General features: G+C 35.5%; 1 protein-coding gene across 2 annotated transcripts in view; it reads left to right on the top strand.

Annotated features, from left to right (window-relative positions):
• The window catches only part of UBA6 (ubiquitin like modifier activating enzyme 6), a 76,151-nt gene that overhangs the window by 1,444 nt on the left and 48,191 nt on the right, over nucleotides 1-26,516 (top strand). For both annotated transcript variants that reach the window (XM_058547178.1, XM_058547177.1), the window contains exons 2-6: nucleotides 2,045-2,107; nucleotides 17,540-17,634; nucleotides 18,152-18,180; nucleotides 21,647-21,741; nucleotides 22,255-22,366. In XM_058547178.1, the coding sequence (XP_058403161.1) occupies nucleotides 2,045-2,107; nucleotides 17,540-17,634; nucleotides 18,152-18,180; nucleotides 21,647-21,741; nucleotides 22,255-22,366 (394 nt within the window). The remainder of the gene's footprint in view (nucleotides 1-2,044; nucleotides 2,108-17,539; nucleotides 17,635-18,151; nucleotides 18,181-21,646; nucleotides 21,742-22,254; nucleotides 22,367-26,516) is intronic.

The following is a 26,516-nucleotide window of genomic DNA, read 5'->3' as shown; positions in this document are numbered from 1 at the left end:
AGATAAATGATAACATTTTGCTTAACTATATTTACAGATCCTTTGGTTTATATGTCAATACCAGGCATAGAAAATTGGATTCCAAAACTGAGTATCGTACTATCACATTGTTTTTAGAATCCTGTAATTGATAATTAGAGCTTCCCAGAACCTGGAATGGATTACACTTTTGCCAAGATGATATTGATCTAGGCTGTCACCATGGCTCAGGCCCAAATGCCCCAGGCTGGTTCCTTCTGCCCAGGAACCATCTGTTTTCCAGTGTTTATCCTATTATGATTTTTGTTTGTGTACTGTGCTGTGAAAAAATTGAGATGAGCTGCAGTAAATGATGTATTACCATATCTTGTCACATTAGTATGTTTAACTTTTTTTTTAGTTTTTAAAATTCATTCACAGGTGTTGAATGCTTTTTTTATACCTACGAGAGGCAGTAGGCAATATAGCGTGATGGTCAAGAGCTAGACTGCCTAGCTTCCTATCCTGGCTCTGCCATTTACCTGCTCTGTGACCTTGGGCAGGTTATTTAAGTTAACCTTTGTCAGCCTTAGTTTTTTCAGTGGAGATGGTAATAGTGCCTATCTCATAAAGTTGTTGTATGGGTTAACTGAGTTAGTACATCTAAAGGACTTAAAACAATGAGTGGCACAGTGTTCTCTCTTAGTAGTAGTAAATGCTAGGTACTGTTTTAGGTTTTTGGAATGCAGTAGTGAATTCTTAGCAGATCATACATTCTATAGGGGAAAACAGACAATAAACAGTTATGATAAATGATTTGAAGAAAATTCAGCAGGATATGGAGTTAGGGAGTGACCTAAGAAGGAGAGCCATTTTGTTGATAGAGTGAATCAGGAATGGCCTGTGTAATATTTGTGAGGCAATATTTTAAGAGGCTTAAATGATAGGAATCAGCTATTCAGAGATCTGAAGGAAGAACATTCTGAGCAGAGGAAGTAGCAAGTGTAAAAACTTTGAAGTGATAGCATGCTTGGCTTTTTAAGGAACAGCAAGTAGGCCAGTGTGGCTGAATATAGTCCGCAAGAGGGAGAGTGGTGGGAGTTGCGATTGGAGAGGTAATTGGGAGACAGAACACATAGGCCCTTTTAGGCATGGCAAGGTGTTTGAATTTTATTCTGAGAGTCAAGAAGTCCACTAAAAGGATGGTTCTAAGTTGGGGAAGATTTTTCTGACTACATTCTAAAAGATTTAGGCTGTTATGTGGAGAATAAACTGAAGGGAAGGGGTAATAGTAGAAAGGGAGAGACTAGTTAGGAGGCCTTTGAAGTAGTTTTGATGAAATATGATCATGGTTTGGCCTGAGATTGTACTGATTGAAATAGTAAGAAGTGATGAGATATGAAATCTCATATCTCATTTTTGAAGGTAGAGCTAACAGGACTCAGATGGAGAAAATGAGAGAACAAGTTAAGCAAGAAGATCCCTAGATTTTGGTCTGAGCAAGTGAATAAATTGTGGTACCAGAAACTGAATTGGGAAAGACTGGGGAAAAATTGATCAAGCAGGGAGAATTAACTTCTCTTTGGGCCTTGTTATGTTTGTGATACCAATTAGACATTAGAGTAGAGATACTGTTTTGTCAGATGTGTAAAATGTGAAGGTCAGTGAATATATCAAACATGGAGCAGTAAGTTTACATATTATCAGTTTATGGTAAATTCCATGGGTTGAATGAGATTATCTAGAGAGAGTATGTATATTAAACAGTTTTATGAGGCACTCCAACAAAATTGCTAAAATACAGATCCATCAGAATATATGTGGCAATGATAAAACAACACCTGAGAATAAAACAACCATGGGCTCTAATTTTCCCATACACACAGACAGAGTAGGCAATCAGTGAATTTAAATTTGACCTATTTTTAAAATCTAAGTAAAGTGGTGAATAAAATATATTATCTGGTTTGTAAAACCTCCTTTAGTAACTACTGAATCTAATTTCATGTATAACTGACTGTTAACATTACAGAATGTGAATATTGAATAACTGTTCTTGTCCTTATAAGTTATTTTGTTTTTTCAGTACAAATACAAATTTGCCCGTCATGTCAACAGAATCCGTGGAGATTGATGATGCATTATACAGGTAAGAACCTCATGGAAACTGAAACTTATTTTCCCAATTCATTGTTCTCAAGTAATGGAGTAGTCTATTTGAAGATACCCTAGGCCTATGCAGAATTTTGTAAATATATCCCCTGTGTTTTCTTCTAGGAGTTTTATAATTTCAGGTCTTATGTTTAGGTCCTTAATCCATTTTGAGTTGATTTTGTGTATGGTGTAAGATAAAGGTCCAATTTCATCTGTTCATCTTTTGCATGGTGGAATTCCAATTTTTCCAATGCCATTTGTTGGCCCAACTTGCCTTTTCCTCTGAATACACTGGCCATACTGGACTACTTTCTTACCAAACATAGTTTATACTTTTACACCTCATTTATCTTTTCTTAGAGCACCCTTTTGTGCCTCAAAAGCACTTTCTATTTACCTTTTAAGACTCACTCGGATATCTATTCTGATATGTTACCTGAGTTACTTCTAATCCTTTCTGCTCAGTCCTAAAGCACATTATTCTCCTTGCTGTTAAAGTAGTCATCACATTGTCTCATAGTATTTTTTTTACATGTATGTCAACTCTGTCAGGCTATGAATTTCTCAAAGGGACCGTGACACAGTGTCTAATTCTTAGAAGATTCTCATTAAATGATTATTGAATGTCTAGAACAAGACAGAAGGTTCAGATTGACCTGTGGTCTGGAACGCTAGGTAGTTGGCAGTTCAGTGGCTGGGCAGGAACCAAAACTAGAAAAATCAAAAGATAAGATAGAAAAGTCTGAAAAAGTTGCCTATGGTACTAACATTAGGAGATGTTGATATTAAGAGAATGTTTACACATTTCATCCTGAGGCAAAACCAATATTAGGGCAAGGTGCAACATTCCGCTCTGCTGGAGTCTGACTTGAGGCTACTATAGTAAGTCTTTTATATCTGGAAAATTCTAACTGCTGGAAGGATAGAAAAACAGAAGGATTTCTCTTTTCTCTGAAATTGGGATATTTTGAGCAAATGAGCATCTTTTTAACAGGCCAGGTACACATAAGTTCATTTTTACCAAAAAATTAAGTGTAACTTTTTGGCATATTATATTTGTTGATATTTGTAAAATCAATACTTTAAATATTGTTTATTTCCTCCTAGATACTATAATTGAAATGTGGTTAATATTTATTGAGTATACAGGTTTTTCTCAGATGTGAATAACTAAGTCTCAGGTTATAATTACTTATAAACCATTAGGCTTTCCTACAAAACTAAAACTCTCTAAAATCTATAAATCTTGAATATTAACTAATAAGTTTCTAATATTTGTATATATATTTAGGTAGGAAATATTTTTAGGGCAATTTCAATACCTAGTTGAACAAAGTGTCTTTCTGAATACATTTTACTTTTTTCCTATTACTGCTCAATCTTAATTCATCTCATAGTTACCGATCAACTAAATTTGAAATTTTTCTCGGAATCTAAAGTTTTTTGGGAGGACTGTTTCTAACGGCATTCTGAGCCACGTTTTTATTTATTTTTGTACCTTTATTGCCTGTAAATTGTTGAGTTAGTTAGACTCGAGCCAATTCTATAGATCTGGCCATTTCTTTCTTTCCCTCTGAGGGCGTGCCTGAGCCTGCTGATCCCAAGATTTAGCTGAAGAAATGAATGAGTCCCAATTTGGGACTCCAGCCTTGGTTTTCTAACTTCTTTTACCAAAGAACTCTTCTTTGGAGGTAATTAGGGCTGATTCAGATAATAGTAAATTGGTACTTTGACATCTGTTTTTCTATGTTCCTTGCATATAGGTTTCTGTGTAGAGATCATTGTATGAAGAAGGGGTGAATATCAAAGCAGAATCAGGGCGTTCTTAGGTCTCTGGATGTAATACAACCGTAATGGTATCAATACCTATGTTTATTCTGGTGCAATACTAGAGTAAACTTTTTCCTCTGGCTTTTGAGATACCAGTCTTTTTGGATTTGCTTCTACTCCTCTGACTCTTTCGTCTCAAGAGTTTTTTCTTAGGCTGCTCTTGATTTGCATGCACCTTAACTTCCAGGTTCCAACTTTAGGATTTTTCTCTCAGTTCATATCATCCATTCCCATGATTTTAGCTATCACTGTATGCTAGTGATACTTGAGTCTCTTTCTTCAACTCTCTCCTTCCAAGCTCAAGACCTTTGTTTTTAAATGCATACAGAGTACTTTAAATGTAAACCAGGTAGATGTTCAGCAAATGTCTACTTCTTAGAGAAACGTTATGGTACAGTAGAAGGAACATGGTCTTTGGAGATAGAGGTGAATGTTCACATCCCAATCCCGGTATTTATATGAACTGGAACTAGTTATTTGATCTTTCTGCTCCTCATATTTCTCATGTGTCAATGAGAATAATAATGTATCTTAAGAATGTCTTAGTCTTAAAGATTTTATGAAAAAACCATATAAAATACTTTTTGGCATAAAGTAGCACTCAACACTGTTGGATCCCTTTTCCTTCTTTGCTCCATCCATTCCTAAGCTTAATTAAATGCTACCACACCCACTCAGTAAGCTAAGCTAGAAACCTTGGTGTCATCTTAGATTTTTCCCCTGTTTGTCATCCTCCAAATACAATTAATTTTTTTTAATCCTTTCACTTTTTTCTAAACAACTCTTAATTCCAACTCTCTCATTCTCTCTCCCTGCATTTGGCATCTCTCAATTGAACTATTAAAATATTCTCTTACATAATCTCTTTAGAGCTACTCTTGTCTCTAATCTATCTTCCATATTTTGTCCATAGTGATATTTTTGAAATTTATCTCAGCGCCCATTGCTTCTCAGTTTAAAATCCTTAAATGGTTCCCTATCATTTACATTGGTGAGGCCAAACTGTATAATATGTATTTAAACCCCTTTTTGGATACAGCATAACATAGTGGCTGAGTATAAATTTTGGTATTAGATGTGAATTTGAATCATCTTCCACCATTTATGAATGTGTGATCTTAATCTAGTTACTTAACTTCTTAAGTCTAATCTTTTTTCATTCATTCATTTTTTATATGTTCATCTATTAAACAAATATTTAATGCGAAAAATTGGTACAAATTGCAAATTAATCATGAAGAATAGTGCCTAAGAGTTCAGTCGTTTCTGGTTGTTATTTACCATGAGTTATGGGCATATCTTTCTTTTTAGTCTCCATGTCACTCCTCACCATTTTACCCTCCAACATCCTATTCCTTACCCTTGTGAAACCTTATGTATATATTATCAGGTCTAGGATTTGATTTTATCCTACTTATAAGCTAAAAGCTAGCCTATTATTATTTAGTGGATGCTGACAAAAGATTTGAAACTTCTGGGTCAGAGACAAAGGATTTCATTACTTATGACACAGCAAGCAGCATAGACATGAGCATGGTGTCAGTTCCCCTTGCTCCCAAGTCCCCTGGGGGTGATGCCATGGGCCCAGATGGATCCTGTGTACACGGCATGTTTACATCACAGCTGAGGAACACTGAATTTGGGGGACCCACCATTTTATGGCAAGCAGTAAGCAAACCTGCTCTTTGTCTTGGAGAGAGATTTGCGTCATCCCTCAAGATTATGTACTGCAAACAGAACCCTGAGGAAAGGCCCAAGTAAAGAGAGGTCAGGACCTTGGCCTTCTAGGCATATCTACAGAGACATGTAGGAGTGTGAAAGACTCTTGAAGGAGTGTCTCTCAACATAAATACATATTTTTTTCACAATTTTATTAAGGTATAATTGATGTATAATAAACTGTAAATATTTAAAGTGTACAATTTGATGTGTTTTGACATGTGTATATACTCACGAAATCATCACCACAATTTAGATAATGTACATATCCATCACACCCAAACATTTTCTTTGTGCCATTTGTAATCCCGTCTTCCCTTCTCCAATCCCCATTTCTCCAGGCAACCACTGATGTGCTTTTCATCACTGTAGCATAGTTTTTACTTTTTAGAATTTCATATAAATGGAATCATACAGCATATACACTTTTGAGGAGTCTGACTTCTTTCATTCAGCATAATGACTTTGAGATTCATCTATATTGTACCAGTAATTTGTTCCTTTTTGTTGAGTTGTAGTGTGTTGTATGAATATACTATAATTTATTTAACTATTGATTAACTGTTGATGGGCATTTGGATTATTTCCAGGTTTGTTTGTTGTTTTTTTTTTTAATGTGAGGAAGATCAGCCCTGAGCTAACATCCATGCCAATCCTCTTCCTTTTGCTGAGGAAGACTGTCCCTGGGCTAACATCTGTGCCTATCTTCCTCTACTTTATATGGGATGCCACCACAGCACGGCCTGACAAGTGGTGCGTCAGTGCGCGCCCGGGGTCCGAACCCGGGCCACCAGCAACGAAGCGCACGCACTTAAGCGCTACGCCACGGGGCCGGCCCCTGTTTCCAGGTTTTGACTGTTACAAATAAGGCTGCCATGAGAATTTATATACAAGTTTTAGAGTAGACATATGCCTTCATTTACTCTTGGATAAATACCTAGAAATGAACAGCTGGGTTCTATGGTAGGTTTATTTTTAACTTTGTAAGAAACGCCAAAGTGTTTTCCAAAGTTGTACCATTTTACATTCCCACCAGAAGTCTAGGAGAGTTTGACTTGCCCTGAGTGTTCACTCAAGGCCTGGTGTAGTCAGTGTTTTTAATTTTAGACATTTTAGTGTGTATATAGTGGTATTACATTGTGGTTTTAATTCTCATTTCCGTAATATCTAATGATCTTGAGCATCTTTTCATGAGCCTATTTGCCATCTATCTTCTTTGGTGAAAGAAATAGCTCTAAATCTTTTGCCTATTTTTTTGTTAGGTTGTTTGTCTTATTGGGTTTTTTATATACTCTATTTACAAGCTCTTTGTTAGATATATATTTGCAAATATTTTCTCCTAGTTTGTGGCTTGTCATTTTCTTTTTATAACAATGTCTTTTGGAGAGCAAAATTTTTAAATCTGATAAGATACAATTTTTTTAATATATAATCCATGCTTTTTTTGACCTATTTAAAAAGTGTTTGCAAAACTCAAGTACACTAAGATTTTCTCGGATGTTATCTTCTTGAAGTTTCATAGTATTAACTCTTAAATTTAGGTCTATGATCTATTTCAAGTTAATTTTTGTATGTGATATGAGGTGAGGGTCAAGATTTATTTTTTTCCGTATAGCTCTCCAATGTTTCAGTGCCGTTTACTGAAGATTATCCATCCCCATTGAATTCCCTGGGTTCCTTTGGCAGAATTCAATTGACTAAATAGCTGTGACTTTATTTCTGGACTCTTATATTTCAGTGATCTGTTATGTCCGTCTTTACACCAATACCACACTGTCTTTGATTACTGTAGTTTCATCATAAATCTTGAAATCTGGGAGTGTAATTCTTCCAACTTTGATCTTTTGCAAAATTGGTTTGGCTCTTCTAGTTCCTTTGAATTTCCACCTATATTTTAGAATCAGTTTGTCAGTTCTTAAAAAAATCCTCCTGAAATTTTGTTTGAGATTGTGTTGAATCTGTAGTTCAATTTTGGGAGTATTGACATTTTAACATTATTGAATTTTAAGATCCATTAACATGGTGTGTCTGTCAATTTATTTCTTTACTCTCTCCTAGTAGTGTTATGCAATTACCAGTGCAAAGATCTTGCACAACTTTTATCAAATTTATCCTTAAGTAATTTGCATTTTTTATATTATTGTAAGTGGTAATTTTTATTTATTTATTTATTTATTTTTTGTGAGGAAGATCACCCCTGAGCTAACATCTGCCAATCCTCCTCTTTTTTTGCTGAGGAAGACTGGCCCTGGGCTAACAGCCGTGCCCATCTTCCTCTACTTTATATGGGACGCCGCCACTGCGTGGCCTGACAACCGGTGCGTTGGTGCGCACCGGGATCCGAACCCTGGGCCACCACAGCGAAGCACACACTTAACCACTACGCCACCAGGCCAGCCCATAAATGGTAGTTTTTAAATTTCAATTTCCAATTATTCATTAGTCTTAAATTGGAGCACAGTTGATTTTTGCATATTGACTTCTTACCCTGAAATCTTGCTAAACTCACTTATTAGTTCTAATAAATTTTATTGTAAATTGCATAGGGTTTTTTGCACAGTCACGTTGTTTGAAAAGAAAGAAGTTTTATTTCCTCTTTTCCAATCTGGATGCCTTTTGTTTCTTTGTGTTGCCTTATTACACTGACTGGAACCTCCAGTACAATGTCTAATGGAAGTGGTGAAGGTGGAAATTCTCACTTACTTCCTGATCTTTAATGGGAAAACATTCATTCTTCCATGGTGGAGTATGAGCTTAGCTGTAGGTTTTTCATAGATACTCTTTATTAGGTTGAGGGAATTCCCTTCTATTACTAGTATGCTTAGAGTTTTGTTTTGTTGTTTTTTTAAAATCAGAAATGGATATCAGGTTTGTCCAGCACTTTTCTGCATTCATTGAGGTGATTGTATGGTTTTTCTTTTTCAGTCTTTTAATGTAATGAATTACAGTGATGGCTTTTAGAGTATTATACCACTCTCGCATTCCATTTCTAGGATAAAATCCATTTGGTCATGATGTATTTTTACATGTATATAGCTCTATATATATAGCTCTATATATACAAATTCCGTTAAGAATTTTTGCATAATGTGTGTGAGCAATGTTGGGTGTGGAGTATATTTTTTTTTTTTTGAGGAATTTTGGCCCTGTACTAACATCTGTAGCCAGTCTTCCTTTCTTTTGTCCCCAAAGCCCCAGTACGTAATTATGTATCATAGTTGTAGAGTTGTGGCTCTTCTGTGTGGGACGCTGCCTCAGCATGGCTTGATGAGCAGTGAGTAGGTCCATGCCAGGATCTGAACCCGCAAACCCTGGGCCACCGAAGTGGAATGGATGAACTTAACCGCTATGCCACTGGGCTAGCCCTGGAGTATTTTTAATTGAGTAATTTTGTCTGGTTTTGGTATTAGAGTAATGCTGACCTCATAGAATGAGCTGGGAGGTATTTCTTCTTCAAGTTTCTAGAAAGTTTGTGTAGAATTGGTGTTATATCTTCCTTAAGTTTTTGGTAGAATTTACAATGAAGCTATCTGTCTTTGGAATTTTCTTTGTGGGAAAGTTTTTAACTGCAAATTCAATATCTGATAGATATAGGGATATTCAGATAATATATTTCTTTGAGTGAGCTTTGGTAGTTTGTCTCTTTTAAGGAAAATGTTCCTTTATCTTAGTGGTTGAATTTAGTGGCACAAAGTTATTTGTAATATTCTCTTAATATCCTTTTCAATGTCTGTAGGATCTGAAATATGTTCCCTTGCTCATTTCTGATATTGGTAATTTTTCTGTCTTCTCTTTTTTCCTGATTGTTCTGGCTAGAAGTTTAATTTTATTGTCTTCTCAAAGAACGAGCCTTTAGTTTAACTGATTTTCTATGTTTCTGTTTTGTATCTCAGTATTTCTGTTATTATATTTTTGGGGTATTTTCTTCTGCTTACTTAGAGTTTAATTTGCTTTCCTTTTTCTAATTTCTTAAAGTGAAAGTTGAGATCATTGATTCTTGAGGCCTTTCTTCTTTGTTAATATACCCATTTCATGCTAAAAATTTCCCTCTAAACACTGCTTTATGTGTATCTCACACATATGCCTTCATTTTCATTCAGTTCAGAAAACTGTATAATTTTCTTTTGCTATCTTTGACTCATGGATCATTTAGAAGTGTTTCTAAACATTGAGAGATTTTTCAGAGATCTTTCTGTTGTTGATCTCTAATTTAATTACATTGTTATCAGTGGACATACTTTGTCTGATTTAAATTTTTTCTTTCAGTTTTTTGTTGCAGAATATGGTCTATCTTGGTCATTGTCCTGTGTGCATTTGAAAAGAATGTGTATTCTGTTATTTACTGAATTGTCCTATCAATGTCAATTAGGTCAAATCAATTGATAGTATTGTTCAAGTGATCTATATTGTTACTGACTTTCTTTCAACTCTTACCAATTATTGAGAATGGGGTGTTGTCTGTAATTTTGTGTTTGTATATTTCTTATTTCAGTTCTGTCAGTTTTTGCTTCATGTGCTTTGAAGCTCTGTTATTAATGCATAAACATTTAGAATTATGTCCTCTTGATGTATTGACCCTTTTATCATTATGAAATGGCCCTCTTTATCCTGGAAATTTTCTTTGCTCTGAAATCTATTTGTCTGATATTAATATAGCCACTCCAGTTTTCTCTTGATTATTGATAGCATGGTATATCTTTTTCCACCATTTTACTTTTACTTATTTTTGTATTTAAATTGGGCTCCTTGTAGATAGAATATAATTGGGTTTTTCTTTTTCTTCAATTTGACAGTCTCTGTCTTTTAATTGGAGTGTTTACAGCATTTATATTTAATGTGAAACATTGATACCATTTTGCTATTTGTTTTCTAGTTGTCTAATTGTGCTGTTATTGGTTTTCTATTTTTTTCTCCTTTTTTGAATAATCAAGCATTTTTTATTATATTTTATCTCCTTTGTTGGCATATTACTATAGTTCTTTCTTTTGCCTTTTTCAGTGATTACTTTATGGTTTAGATTACTTTATGGTTTATAGTATACATCTTTAATGTATCACAGTGTGTATTCAGATAATATTGTATCGCTTCCTGTATGGTATGAGAACGTTACAGCAGTATTCTTCTATTCCTTCCCAGGATTTCAGTGTTGTTGTCTTACATTTTACTTCTAGATATGTTATAAACTCACAATACATTATTGTTTTTGGCTTAAACATTCAGTTATCTTTAAAAGAGATTATAAAAATAAGAAAAAATGTCTTTGTATTTATCTATATATTTGTCATTTATGGTATTCTCTGTTCCTTTATGTAAATTCAGATTTCCGTCTGGTATCATTTTCCTTCTGCCTGAGGTTTTACTATAGTGAAGGTCTGCCAGCAATGAATTCTTTCAACTTTCGTATGTCTGAAAAAATCTTTACTTTCTTTTTTGAAATTGAGTATAGGGTCTAGGTTGACAGATTTTTCCTTTCAGTACTTTAAAAATGTTGTGCCATTGTCTTCTGATTTTTACTGCTTTGTACAGAAAGTCAACTGTCATTCTTATTTCCTCTGTAAGTAATATGCTCTATTTTCTCTGGTTGCTTTTAACATTTTCTCCTCAATCCTGGTTTTAAGCAATTATGATAGGCTTTTGTAGTTTTCTTCATATTTCTTGTTCTTGAGTTTGTTCACATCATGCTCTGTGAGTTTATTGTATTCCTGGAAAAATTTTTAGCCACTAGTTCTTCAAATATATTTTTCTCTCCCCCTTTCTCTAATCTCCTTTAGGGACTATAAGTTCATGTGTATTAGACCAAGTGAAGTTGTCCCACAGCTCGCTTATAACTCTGTATTTTTTTCAATCTTATTTTTTTCATCTCTGTGTTTTATTTCGGAAAGTTTCTTTTGCTCTATCTACAGTGTTGCATCTATTGTTAATTCCATCCAGTGTATTTTTTATCTTCGATTTTGTATTTTTCATCTCTAGAAATTTTGCTACTCATGCTTTCCTCTATGTTCTTGAGCATATGGATTCTATTTGTAATTGTTTTAATGTCTTTGTCTACAGATTTTATCATCTTTGTCATTCTAAGTCTATTCTATTGTTGATTTTTCTATTCATTATGAGTTATATTTTGCTACTCTTTTGCATACCTGGTAATTTTTGAATGTATGCCAGACATTGTGCGTTTTACGTTTTTGGATGCTGGATAATTTTGAATTCCTTTAAATATTCTTCAGGTTTGTTCAGGGACACAGTTAACTTTGCTGGAAACAATTTTATTTTCTCAAGGCTTGCTTTTAAGCTTTGTTAGGTAAGACCAGAGGAGACTTAAGTCTGGGGCTAATTTTTCCCCACTGTCGATGTAATACCTTTTTGAGTATTCTGTCCAGTGCCCTCTGTATTATAAAGTTTTCCACTTGGCCGGAGAGGAACACAAACTATTTCTGGCCTGTTTAAACAACAGTGACTCTTTCACCTGCCCTTTTCAGGTGTTGCTTTACCTGACTTCTTGTTTCCTCATATGCATGTGCTGATCTTGCTCAGCTGAAGACTCATGGAGAACCCTCTTCAGATCTCTGATGCTCTCTCTGTTCATCTCTCTGCTCATAAATTCTATCTTCCTTGAATTCACAGCCCCGTGTCTTCAATTTAGGGAAACCACCAGGCTCTGACTGAGTTTTTCTTCCTGCACTGCAGCTTGAAAACTCTCCAGGCAGTAACTAGGGCTCACCTCATTTGTTTTTCTTCTTTGAGGTTACTTTTTTGAGTTGCATGTTGTCCAGTGTCTGAAATCTGTTATTTCATTTTTTTGTCTAGTTTTCAATTATTTAAAGCAGGAGATGGGTAAATCTGGTTTCTGTTACTTTACCATGGCCAGAGGTGGAAGTCTTACATATACATTATATATCTCTTATATGCCATTCTTTTTCATGTGTTTCTTTTTCCTGGCATAGAATGCTTTTCTTTTTTTGATTAATTTTTTAACTCCTATGAAGTTTTCAGAATTCAACTTGGATGAACCTCATTTGTGAAGCTTTCCATGACCTCCACTGATAGAGATAATCACTTCCTCTTCTGTATTTCAGATTCTCTTAGTTTCTGGTAAACTTCTGTATATAATACTTAATAATAGATTATTTTATTTATCTCTCTGTCCCAGTAACATGTCACAGGCATTCTGCTAATTATTTTATCTAATTTAATTTAATACTCATAGTACCCTCTGAGGTTGTTGCTCCCAAAACAGTGCCAGTGCCTGGCTTGAAATAGATATTTTAATAAATTTATGAATGCATGACAAAGATAATTAAGTATATCCAGAAGAAAGTGATTAGAATGTTGAGGGGAACTAAAAATGATGTCATGTTTGGAATTGTTTAAGGAATTGGAGATGTTTAGCCCAGAGAAATGAGCTAAACATGGGATGGAACCTGAATACCATCTTCAGATGTTTGGAGGGCTGTCACATCAAAGAGGAATGATTAGACGAGTTCCCTGTTGCCCCGAGGAGGTAAAATTAGGACTAGTGGGTGAAAATCTAGGGAGATATTGTACCTTCATGACAGGGAGAATCTTTAATAAATAGAGCTCTCTAAAAGTAGAGTATATTGCCTTGGTAATTTCCTTTTACTGGATACATTCACTGATATGTTTCATGTCCACTTAATGGAGTGAGCTGTAATGTAGCAATGCTGGACTTAAAGTTATACTCTTGGCTCTTTAAATCCCATCTCTACTACTTTCTAACAATATGAACTTTGTAGAATTTGTGTCGACTGCAGAGTACCTGACGTTGCGTAGCATAACGTAGGCACTCAGTTAGTACCATTCCCTTTGGTAGCCAGACATTGAAAGGATAGGTGATTTAGATAACTCTTCAAAATCTGTCTGAGATTATATGATTCTTTGGAAAACCTTGGTTCATATATCTTAATTTTATTCTTTTGTCTCTATGTTCTTCATAGTTTGTAACCACATTTATGTCATGGCTATTCATTCTTTGCCTAAGTAGTCTTAAAAATAATTAATGAGAACAGGTCTGAGATGAAAAACATATTTTTTACTGTAGTTCTTGTGACTGTAAACATAGAAAAAAGAATTCAAGTCATCTGCTTTAGTAGATCAGATCATAAAAGTATTGTCCTTGCTTTTGTGTGCCAGTTCATTTCTTTCATTAATTTAGCAATTTGTTTATGTGTGTCTATAATGTGCCAGGCTATGTGAGTGACTGAGGATATAGTGGTAAATAAGGCAAAGGTCCTGTATTAAGGGATCTGCAGTCTCCTGGGAAGAATAGACAAATAGTGAAAATATAGTTGTAAGTGTTAAAATATATTGAATGTAGGATGTTATGGATGCACGTAAAAGATGATCCAACACTGTCTTGAGAAAGGTTAGGGATATCAGGGAAAGCATCATGGGGGAAAGTAATGTATAAGCTGAGACCTGAGGCCAAGTAGGAGTTACTAGGCATAAAATATTCCGGGAGAGGAATACTCCAGAAAAATATCTAGTGGCCGAAGAGAACATACCACATTTAGGAAACTGAAAACCTTTAGTACACCTAGAACATGGAGTTTGATGGAGGGGAGACTAGAGAGCTAAGCAGAGACTAGATTATGAACAGCTATATGACTGATATTTGAATCTAGACTTAATCATCAGGGAAATAGGAAACCATTGGAGTTTTTAAAGCAGGAGAATAATTTGACCAGATTTGTACTTCAGAAAAATCATGCATCTTTCTTAGTAGGAAGTTAATAGGTAATATGTAAAACTGAAAAACCAAGAAATAAAAGTATAAACATGTTATTGAGAAATAAGGAGGTAAATAGTAGGAGAAATAACTAAAAGAATTGAGAGTGGTTGTCCTTGGGGAGTGGGAATCTGGGTAGGGAAGAGTTAGGTCGGGGAACTGATTTGTTTTTTTCCTCCTGTAAACCTTGTTAGAATGAGTTGACTGTCTTAATCTACATGCAGTGTAGCACAGTGATTAAGAGTGTGAATACTAAGGCCAAACTGCCTGGGTCGAATCCTGCCTCCACTATTTATAAGTTACTTAATTTCCCTGTCCTTAAGTTTTCGTCTCTGTAAAAGTGGGAATAATAACAGAACTTACAGAATTTTTGTGAGGATTAAATGAGTTAATACAAGTAAAACTCTAAAACAATGTGTGGTGCATAATAAACACACAGTAAGTGTTAGCTAATATTCTTACATGTCAGCACTATTCAGGTACTGATATAGAAGGAGAACAGACACATTTACAGTCAGGGTGGGGGAGGGCCGTTAAATGTTGCTTTTAGTAATCAAGGAACAAGCAGACAGAAAAAGCAGACCAGGTATAGATTTCATCAACCTGATTATTAAAATTAATCGAATGCACATATAAAGAATGTTGTATCTAACAAGTGTAAAGTACACATTCTTTTCAAGAACACACGGAGCATTTGTAAAATTGACCAAGGAAATCCTCAGATATTAGAGTGAACTCATATAGATTGTGATGTCTATTTGTAATGCATTTAAGCTAGAAGTCACAAAAGATAACTAAAAAATTCCTCATAAAATTAGAAATTTAAAAATACACTTTAGTTTAACCCATAAGTCAAAAAAGAATCATAATTAAAATTGGAAAATGATAATGATACTATGTATCAAAATTTGGAATGCCATTTAAAATCAGTGAAAGTTTTACATGCATGCAGGTCAAGTGCCACATAACAATGTTTTCATCAACGACAGACCCCATATACGACAGACCCCATATACGACAGTGGTTCCCTAAGATTATAATGGAGCTGAAAAATTCCTATTGCCTAGTGATATCATAGCCGTCATAACTGCTATACGATGTGTTTGTGTTTTGAGCTAAGTGTTGTTACAAAAGAGTCAAAAAGTTAAAAAAAATTAAAAAGTTTATAAAGTAAAAAAGTTAGAGTAAGCCAAGGTTAATTTAATTATTGAAAGAGAAATCTTTTTTTATAAATTTAGTGTAGCTTAAGTGTACAGTGTTTATAAAACAAAGTCTATAGTGGTGTACAGTAATGTCCTAGGCCTTGACATTTTCTCACCACTCACTTGCTGACTCACCTAGAGCAACTTTCAGTCCTGCAAGCTCCGTTCATGGTAAGTGCCCTATACAGGTGTACCATTTTTTGTCTTTAATAGTGTCTTTTTACTGTGCCTTTTCTATGTTTAGATATGTTTAGATACTCAAATACTTACCATTGTGTTACGGTTGCCTACAGTATTCAGTACAGTAACATATGCTGTATAGGTTTGTAGCCTAGGAGCAATAGGCTATACCATATAGGCTAGGTGTATAGTAGACTGTACTATCTAGGTTTGTCTAAGTACACTCTATGATGTTTGCACAATGATGAAATCACCTGGTGACACCTGACTGTGTTTTAAAAAAGGAAACCTGAGAATTAATGAGTTTTTATTTCAGGAAACTAGGAAAAAAGAAAATAGAAGGATAGAATTTATTAGCATAGGAAATGTTTCAAAAGCCAAGTTCACAGACGACCAGCCAAGGTCTAGCCCTGTAAACACGCTAAAGATCAGGCCTGTTATGTTAACTTTTTCCTGCACATTAAGGATGTAAAACTGCAAGGACTTTGATACACTTCCAGGAGGAGAGTAAATTGGTACATCCACTTTGGAAAACAGTTTGGCATTATCTAATAAAGTTAACCCTGCATTTCCTCTCCTAAATATATGCACTGTAGAAACTACTGCATATGTATACCAGGAGACAAGAATGCTCATAGTCCCATAATTGGTAACTGTCCAAAACTGTAAAACAGCTAAATTATGGTACACTATTAGAATAGAATAGTATAGTACAGTAGAATACAACAGAAATGAAAATTAATGAACAGCTACATGCATTGATATGAATAAATCTCATTATGTATAACTTCATTCAGAAAGACCAAGACACAGAAGAAGACATTGAAAATGATCCCATTTATATAAAGTTCCAAAACAGACAAACTAGACAGAAATCTCTTTTCAGGCTTCTTTTATATTGAATATGAATAGCTGAAATATGGGAATTAAACATCTATATATTAAACAAATATACATTAAACCAGCTTGTGTATGGATGTGTATGTGTGTGAATTCCAAAAGAAATACTTACAACCCAAAGGGTTCTAGAATTATTTGTTGTTTATACTGAACTCATCTTTCAAATGATTTTCATAAGAATCTATTGAAATGTCCATTATCTTCAAAAACTGGTTTAGCATCAAGTTTATTACTGTTATTTCAAATAAACTCTTACTATTGGCTTTATTAGTATATCTGACTTTTTAAAATTGCCAATGTGCATTTTTTTAGATTCTCATCCTGATGCTACCTGTGGCTATTAGGACGGATGATTTAACCAGGTCCTTTATGTACTTTATCAGCTTTTGTATTTAAAATAATGTTTGAAAACTGCTTAATTTTAAGTCATCTAAACTCCGACAAGAGAACCAATTTTTTGCCTCAGGAATCCTGCTTACAATGAAAGGATTGAAGTGGAGATAGCAAACTCAAATGCCTGTAGTGGCCCCTGAAGTAATAAATGAGAAGAACAGGGTGGGAACTGTGGCAAGTCTAGAGCACATAGTCCTGCCTGTCTAAATAGGGCAGCTCCTACTTAACTCCATCTTTCTGTTGCCATGAGGGAATGTGGACCATGGTGCTAAATCTTCTAATTTTTCAAAATAAGTCATGTATTTGGCAATTAATTCAGAAATTTTAAACACTATTTAAGTGATCCAAAACAAGTCTGTGGGCAGGATCTAGTTGCCAGGCTATTAGTTTGCGAACAACTTCAAAGGGATATATAATTTTGATGAAATAATTATTATTTTTCATTATGTTTTACATGTAGTCGACAGAGGTACGTTCTTGGAGACACAGCGATGCAGAAGATGGCCAAGTCTCATGTTTTCTTAAGTGGTATGGGTGGTCTTGGTTTGGAAATTGGTAAGCAGTGATTTTATTCATAATTTTATATGATGCTTTTGAACAACATAATTTAAAGAATGTAACTCCTTCCCCTGTGTTATTTCCTATAAAGGAAATTAGATCCAAAACCTTGACCAGATTCAGTTTTGATTTTTTTGGCAAGACTGTTTCATGATACTGTTGTGTTCTTCCACAAGGAACAGTAATGACTCTCATGCTTCTTTTTTTTGTGATGGTAATAGCCATTAGTGATCATTCTCTATATATCCATTAATTCGTTATGATAAAGCACACATATATTCATAACAATATGTCTGGAAGAATACAGTAAAATTTTAAGTGATTATCTCAGTGTGGTATAATTATGGGAAAGTTATTTTTTTTCCTTTTTGTTTATCTATATTTTTTAAGGAACTTGTATTTCTTAAATAGTAAAAAAGTTAAAATTATCCAGTCAGAAATATGACCAAATTCCATGAAGACATATCTAATATACATTCCTGATTTTAAGCTATTCCTTTTTTCTCCTCTATAGCAAAGAATCTTGTTCTTGCAGGGATTAAGGTAAGTAGTAATGTCGTTGGTAAGAAGAATGGTTGGTCATGAACTCTTTTTTTTTTTTTTCTCATTAGCAGTGGTAAATTTACACTTTGGCCTAATTATTGCTTCCTTATTTAGTAGCAAAATTGTTTTAATGCTCTACTTTCCTCTTTTTAAAAAACTTTTTATTACAGAAAATTTCAAAATTATGCAAAAATAGAATAGTTTTAACAAAGCCCTATGTACCCATCACGCAGCTGCAATTATCTGCCCATAGACAAATTTCTTTCATGTATCTCCTTCCCATTCCCCACTGCCCTCCAAACGCCAAATTATGTTGATGTCTCAGACATCCTATTATATCACCTTTAAATATTTTAGTATATAACTCTAAAAGATAAGGGTGGCTTTTGAAAACATAACCACAATACCATTTTCACACCTAAAAATATAACAGTTCCTTAATATCATTGTAATAGTTATCTGTTGCTGCAAAACAAATTACCCCAACACTTAGCAACTTAAACAGCACTTATCTCAGTTTCTGTGGGTCAGGAATTGGGCACAACTTAGTTGGTTCCTCTGTTTGAAGGTTTTTTACAAGGCTCCAATCAAGATAGTGGCAGGGCTTGCAGTCATCTCGAGGCTAGGGGAAAGATCTGCTTCCCAAGCTTGCTCACGTAGTTATTGACAGGCTTCAGTGGCAAGGTTCTGCCACTTCTTCACATTCCCACCTCAGTCCCTTGCTAGCTGTTGGTCAGAGGTCACGCTCAGTTCCTTGCCATGAGTCCTTCTCCATAGGGCAGCTCACAATATGGCAGCTTGCTTCATCAGAGTAAGCTAACAAGAAGACAAGAAATGGACTATGCAGCAAGACAAATCACAGTCTTTTGTAACCTAATCTCAGAAGTGACATTCCATCACCTATGCTGTGTTCATTAAAAGCAAGTCACTAGGTCCAGCTTACACACTCAAGGGGAGGGGATCACACAAAGGCCTGAATAGCAGGAAGTGGGAGTCACTGGGGCCATTTTAGAAGCCTGCCTATCATCCAATATCTAGTTAGAGTTCAAATTTTCCCAATTGTCTTATGAAATTTTTTTAATTTGTTTTGTTCTAATCAAGATCCAAGTAAAGTGTATTTACTGAACTTGGTTTCTTTTAATTTACGTATTTCCCTTCCTTGATTTTTTTTTTTTTCTTGCAATTTACTTGTTAAAAGAAACCGGGTCATTTATCTCATGTACCTCTACCCCTGTATTTCCTGTAAACTGGTAGTCATATCCAGAGAATCAGATTCAGATTTGATTCTTTTGGCACTACTGTTGCACACGTGATACTGTGTTCTCCTATCAGGAGGAAATAATATTCTGTTGTCCCTTTTTTGTGATTATTACTAGCTATTAATGATCATTGCCTAAATTCATTATTTTATTAGGGGCAGTGATATTCTAATTCCATCATTTCTTCTTCATTTAATATCAGAATAATACTTAGGAAAGAAAATTTTCCATTCATCACTTATTTGTTTTCACTGAAGTGTAGTTTGTATTTGTATGAAAGGCAGGATAAATACTTGATTTTTTCCCCCCTTTATTTACCATTTTCAAAATCAGTGGTTTCCTATCATCCCCCAACAGTGACCAGTGAACTTGTGTAGTGTGTGTATATACATGAACATCATGATAAATTCATGGATGTAAACATATTTGATGTGTTTTGATCCATTGTAGTTGTTATTCTCATTGATGCTCAAATTGTTTCATCTTTGCTTGTTGGGATCTTCCTCAAGTTCTTGAGTCCTTTTTGATACAACCCTAGTAGTCTTTGATTGTCACTGATTATAAAATCTTTTCAGTGAGCAGAGCTAGAACATTCATCATGAGTCACCACTGAAATTTCTTAGTTTCAAGTTAAGATTATAGAGTATTTACTTCTTTTGATTTTATCTTTGTATGTCTTCTCTTACTATAAGGGTTGGGGTCTTAATGACATGAACCTAATTACTTATTTGCTTATCCTATATTATGTTCTACCTGTCTATGACATAGTTTCAGAATAATGCCAATATTATTTCAGAATAATTCCAATATTATTATTAGCAATATGGTTATTTAAAACAGTTTAAGATTTTTTTTATTCTTAGGATATATCCCATCTGGATTTGGCAGACAAATTAACTGCTTTTTTAAGTTACTTTAAATAATTCCTCTGGATAGCTATGCAACAAATTTAATCAATACTTTGGTCCATTTATTCATTGGCTTTAGATTTTTAGGGATTTCTTTTTTAATTTAATTTAGTTTTACTGTTTTGTGAGACTTACGTAATTCAAAGTCAAATTTATAAAACACAATATATTCAGGTAAGTCTAGCTTCTCTCTATGGTATTCTTTCCTTTATTATGTCATTCCCTTTTTCTCACTGTTTTTAAATATAAGCAAATGCATATGTACAAACATGCACATCTGTATACATGTGTGTGTACATATTTATCCCCACCTGCCTTTCTTAGATAAAGTGCCATATTTTTCTCCACTTTGCTTTTTATCACCTAACAGCTTATCCTGGGATTACTCCATAGTGATAAATATATATATATTTCATTCTTTTTTTATAACTGCATGGAGATACATTGTGTGGATATATCATATTATTATACCCAGTTCCTCATTGGTGGACATTTTGGTTATTTCCAGCCTTTTGCTATTACAAATAGTGCTGCCATGCTCTTATATATAAGTCTTTGTATTTTTCTCAGTGTGTCTTTTGGATAGATTCTTAAAAGTGGGATTGCTGTGTCAAAGGATAAATGCACATGTTACTTTACTAGAGACTGCCAAATTCCTTTCCATTGAGGTTGGAAAGGAATGTGCCACTTCGCATTCCTACCAATACTGTATGAGAATGCCTGATTCACCTCACTCTCACCGATAGAATATATTGTCAAACTTTTGGATTTATGCCATTCTGATGAATGAGAAAAGGTATTTTATTCTTGAGCAAGATTGAACATGCTTAAATATTTTAAAGGGCCATATGCATTTCTTTTTCAGTATATTTCATGTTCATATACTTTGCCCCTTTTTCTATAAGATTTGTGGCCTGTAATATAAGTTACAAATTTTATTTCCAGTTAGTCAATTATCTTTTTTACTTTGAACATGGAGCATTTGGAAATATTTGGTTATGTGAATTTTTTTGATTTTTTTTATGTTTATTTATATACCATGCTACTTTCCTAAATTTAAATTCTCATAACTGTTTAAAGTATTTTTCCATTAATTTTTCTGGGTTTCCAGATGTATATAGTCATATCATCTGTGAATGGATCTAACTTTATATCCTCTCCAATTCTTAAGACTTTAATTACTTTCTGTTGTCTGATTACACAGGATAATACTTCCTATACAGTATAAATAGTATTGGAGATAGTGAGCATCCTTGTCTTACTCCTGACTTTTAACAGATATTTTCCTCTTTTTTGAAGGCACTTACAATTCATGATACAGAAAAATGCCAAGCATGGGATCTAGGAACCAACTTCTTTGTCTGTGAAGATGATGTTGTTAATATGAGAAACAGGTGAAGATATTTTGATGTATTATCATAGGAGTTTTTTTTCTCTTGCCATTACTTAGAATATTTTCTCTACCCAGAACACCAGTTCATTCATAGTTGTTTAACTCATCCCCATAAATTCATGTTACCGTAGATAAATAAGTATTGACATATACTTATTTAATTATTTATTGCTCATATTTTTAATACACTCACATTGCTACCTAGGAATGAATTTCTTTAAGATTATTAAAGGAGATCTTTATCGTTAAAAGGCTTAAGGAGCTTAGATCTTGGAACCATAAGGGTACACTTTGAGATTATTTGGCTTGCTATGGAATACGATAGTGTGCTACATCTCAAGAGTGTATAGTTATCTATACAGATAAATCTTAGTTTTTCTCTTACTCTATAGTTTATTAACTTTCCATTGAAATTTTATAAGATTCAAGTTCCTCTGTTGTCATCAAAGTGTTCAAGTTTGAGTGTATTGAGTGTATTGAATGAAAGAATAGTAAAGGTCATTTATTTTTTTAGGGCGGAAGCTGTACTTCAACGTATTGCAGAACTAAATCCATATGTTCATGTCACATCATCTTCTATTCCTTTAAATGAAACCACGGATCTCTCCTTCTTAGATAAATACCAGGTTGGTACCCCATTTTATAGTAGACGTTATTGACAGATTCCAAGGCAAATCATTAAGTATTAATATGGTATAATTAATTTAACCTAGTCTGTTGAGCAGAACCAAAAAATTTAGATTAAAAGACTTCCTTTAGAATAATACCTTTCAAATGCTCCGTTTTAAGGAAAGGGCCTAAGAACTACTCACAGAGCAGTTATATCAGTCAGCTATTTTCACAATAACGTGCATAAAAAACTACCTAAAACTCAATGGTTTATAGTGACATGCATTTTCTTTCTTTCTCATGCATCTGCATGTCAGTTGGAGTTCAGATGTTCTAGGTTGACCTTGGACTCCAGAGTCTGATCTCTCCATGGTTCTCTCTTCTGGGACTAGGAGGCTACCTAGGATATGATCTCATGGCAATAGCAGAAACACAAAGGGGCAAGTCCAGCCATCCAAGCACATTTCAAGCTTCTGTTAGTGTTATTTCTGTTAATATTCCATTGGCCAAAGCAAGTCACATGGTCAAGCCCGAAGTCAAGGAGCAGGAAAGTACACTCTTGTTGTCCTAAGGCCGCGGGCAAAGGGTGACATATAGAATTCAATTATAGAGGAGTAAATAAATATTGATCAACAATTCAGTCTACCTTAGGTAACCATAAATAACAACAACAAAAGTTGTGAGCACCTTGGATGTTCTGAAAGTGACTAGATTGACCCAGATTTTACCTGTGATGAAATTAAGGTGTTGCCTATTGTCTAGGAAAAAACACTCCTGTGTTTCTTTTGTATTCACGATATTTCTGGCACTTGTGTGATCATATTTGTGTGGCTTTTTCCCTCACACCAAGCATTCAATGCTGTGGACACCTAGCTGAGTATCCTACAATTCAATTCAGTTCTGAGACTGTATACCTGGAGATAGCGTCAGATCCCACAGGTTAAGGGCTCAGTCCCACAAGAACTCTCCCCTTCTCCCCTTCCCAAGGCCAGTTGCAAGTCCAGGTTGTTACCTGTGCTTCTGAGGACTGGCTGTAAATCAAAGGTTCCCACAACCCCCTCCTCAGGTTCAATTAATTTGCCAGAACAGCTCAAAGAACTCAGGAAAAGTTTACTTACTAGATTACTGGTTTATTATAAAAGGATATATCTCAGGAACAGCCAGATGAAAGAGGTGCATAGGGTAAGGTATGGGAGAAGGGGCACAGAGCTTCCGAACCCTCTCCAGGTATTCCGCCTTCCCAGCACCTCCACATGTTCACAAACTCAGAAGCTCTCTGAGCCCCTAGTTTAGGGATTTTTCTGGAGTCTTCATTATGCAAGCACAAATGATTAAATCAGTAGCCATTAGTGATTAAGTCAGTCTCTAACCCCTCTCCCCTCCCTGGAGGTCTAGGAGAAAGGGGCTGAAGGTTCTGACGCTCAAGTTACAAGATTGGTTCCCCTGGCAACCAGCTCTCATCCTTAAGGGCTTTCCAAAAGTCACCTCATTAACATAAACTGATCCCCTGGCAACCAGCTCCCATCCTTAGGGGCATTCCAAAACATAAATTCAAGTGTGGCTGAAAGGAGCTTGTTAGGAATAACAAAAGACATCCATTTCACCTTTATCCCTCTGGAGCCATTTCAGGAACTGGGACAAAACTAAATATTATAACAAAAGATGCCCCTGTAGCTCTTATATAGGAAATTACCAGAGTTTTAGGAGCTATGTGCCAGGAACTGTATATGGCCACCAAAATATGTATTTCTTATTATAATCACATCATACCCATTTAAAAATTAGTGTAGACTTCCATTCTGGACTGGATAACTTGAAATTCATCCTGCTACAAAGATGCTTAGCTAGCCCCAATGGTCTAGTGGTTAACATTCGGAGCGCACCACCCAGGCCCAGGTTCATGTCCCGGTTGGGGAGCCACACCACCCATCTCTGTTATCGTAATGTGGCAGCTTTGTGTTGGTGTGATGCTGAAAGCTATACCACAGGTATTTCAAATACCAACAGAATCACCCATGGTGGACAGGTTACAGTGGCACTTCCAGACTAAGACAGACTAGGAAGAAGGACTTGGCCACCCACTTCTAAAAAAATTGGCCATGAAAACCCGATGAATAGCAGCAGAGCGTTGTCTGATATTCCACCAGAAGGTGAGAGGATGGCGCAAAAAGACCAAGCAGAGTTTTGCTCTGCTGTACACAGGGTTGCTAGGAGTTGTAATCGACTCAGTGGCACTAACAACAACAAAAAAAACAAAGATGCTTAATAGACTTCCTACAATACAATTGCTTAATAGTCTTCCTTTTATTTTGTTTTTTTTGTGAGGAAGATCAGCCCTGAGCTAACATCCATGCCAATCCTCCGCTTTTTACTGAGGAAGATTGGCCTTGGGCTAACATCTGTGCCCACCTCCTTCTACTTTATATGGGACACTGCCACAGCATGGCCTGACAAGCAGTGCGTCGGTGTGCGCCCAGGATCTGAACCCAGGGATCCGAACCCAGGCCGCCAGGAGCAGAGCGTACACACTTAACTGCTACGCGATGGGGCGGGCCCCAATAGTCTTCCTTTTAAATGACTGCCTGAGCTCAAAATAATGTAAAGGAAGTGCTCAGAGGCCAAAAATGAATAAGTAGCAAAAAGACCAGTGAACTATTGGCTATGGTCACTTTCAGGGACAGGGGTTGCCTGTCTCAGTAATCATGTTTCTTGGGAATTAATGGTCACCCAGAAACAGAAGATACAAAATAGGTCTACATGAGAGAGAGAAGTGGAATTGAGACCTACCTCCTCTTTGTAAAGCCACAACCTCAGAGAGCTACACCCTCAGTGAAAGGGTGGATGAGAACAATCTTTGTCCATCAGAACAAGAAGCTTGTCTTGTTTTCTCTTGAGCTCTGAATGAAAAATGAAGATCTTCCCTGGGAATTCATAACCATAGGCCTGTCCTCACAGAAATTTGGAGATCAACTTTATGATCATTTGTAGTCTAAAATTTCCCAAGCTGAGAACTTAACATAAAAAGTAGTACTAAGCTGGTGATATACCACAGAATACCAAACAGAAACAAAGCTCTGCAGATCTAGAGAAATATACCCTCAACTAGGCCACAGGATATTCCAAAAATAAAACTCCTCTGAAGATGTTTGTTACCGGGCAGGGGCCCGCTGCTTGATGTGCATAGAAGCCAATACTGTGGCACTGGCTTTTCAGAAAAGAAAAGGCTTGGTTGTGGGGTCAACTGGCAAGGAGACAGGAGACAAGGCTCTCAAATCTGTCTCCCTGATCCAGGCTTTGGGGTACAATTTAAGAGATTTGGGAGGGCAGGCTGGTGTGTGGAAGCACTGATTGACAGGTTTTGATTGGAAGTACTTTAAACAAGATCATTTATGGTAAAGTGTGGAAGGGGGCTTTTAACACCAGGTCTTCCTGGACAGCAGACCCCTTGCTTCTGAAGAGAGTCCAGTTTTCGAGTTCTGGTCATGTCCTAGTCCTTTGGTTCGATGGGGAGAGAGTCTTTGGTTCCAGGTGTTATTTCAGGTCAAAATTTTCTCCTCTGCGCATCCTCTGGCTACATGACTTGCAGTTTTGGCTAAATGCCCCTGCAAGCTAACTTGAGCATTGTCATTGATAAGATGGGGCCAGTTTAAACTGGTCTGTGGTTACAAGCTCACAATACAAAACAACAAGACAGCAAAAAGAAGTTCAGCATAATCAAGAGTCAGTGGATATAACAAACAATAGAATTTAACCCCCAAGAATTTCAGATAATAGAATTATTGGATAGTGACTATAAAATATAAATGGTCAAACTGACTAAATCTTAAAAGAAGGGATTAAATATACAATATGAAAATAGGACACTATTGCAAACAATCAGGCAGATGTGATAAATAACCAAATAGAACTTTTAGAAGTGAAAATATAGTCTTAAAAATTAAAACTCAATGAGATTCAGTATGTGTGGGGTCTAGGATTTGATTTTACCCCATTTACAAGCTAATAAGTTAACCTGTTACTATTTCATGGATATTGGCAGAAAAAAATGAGATTTCTGGGTCAGAGACTAAGGACTTGATTACTCAGAGCATGATAAGAAGTGTGAGCACCATATTTGCCTCGTTTGCTTTTGCCTCCTCTCCAAATCCCACTAGTGCAATATAGAGA

The sequence above is a fragment of the Diceros bicornis genome, chromosome 8 (assembly GCF_020826845.1).
Source record: "Diceros bicornis minor isolate mBicDic1 chromosome 8, mDicBic1.mat.cur, whole genome shotgun sequence".
Taxonomy (NCBI): Eukaryota; Metazoa; Chordata; class Mammalia; order Perissodactyla; family Rhinocerotidae; genus Diceros; species Diceros bicornis.
The sequence above is the reverse complement of the archived record's forward strand: the minus strand, read 5'-3'. Positions and strand labels throughout refer to the sequence as shown.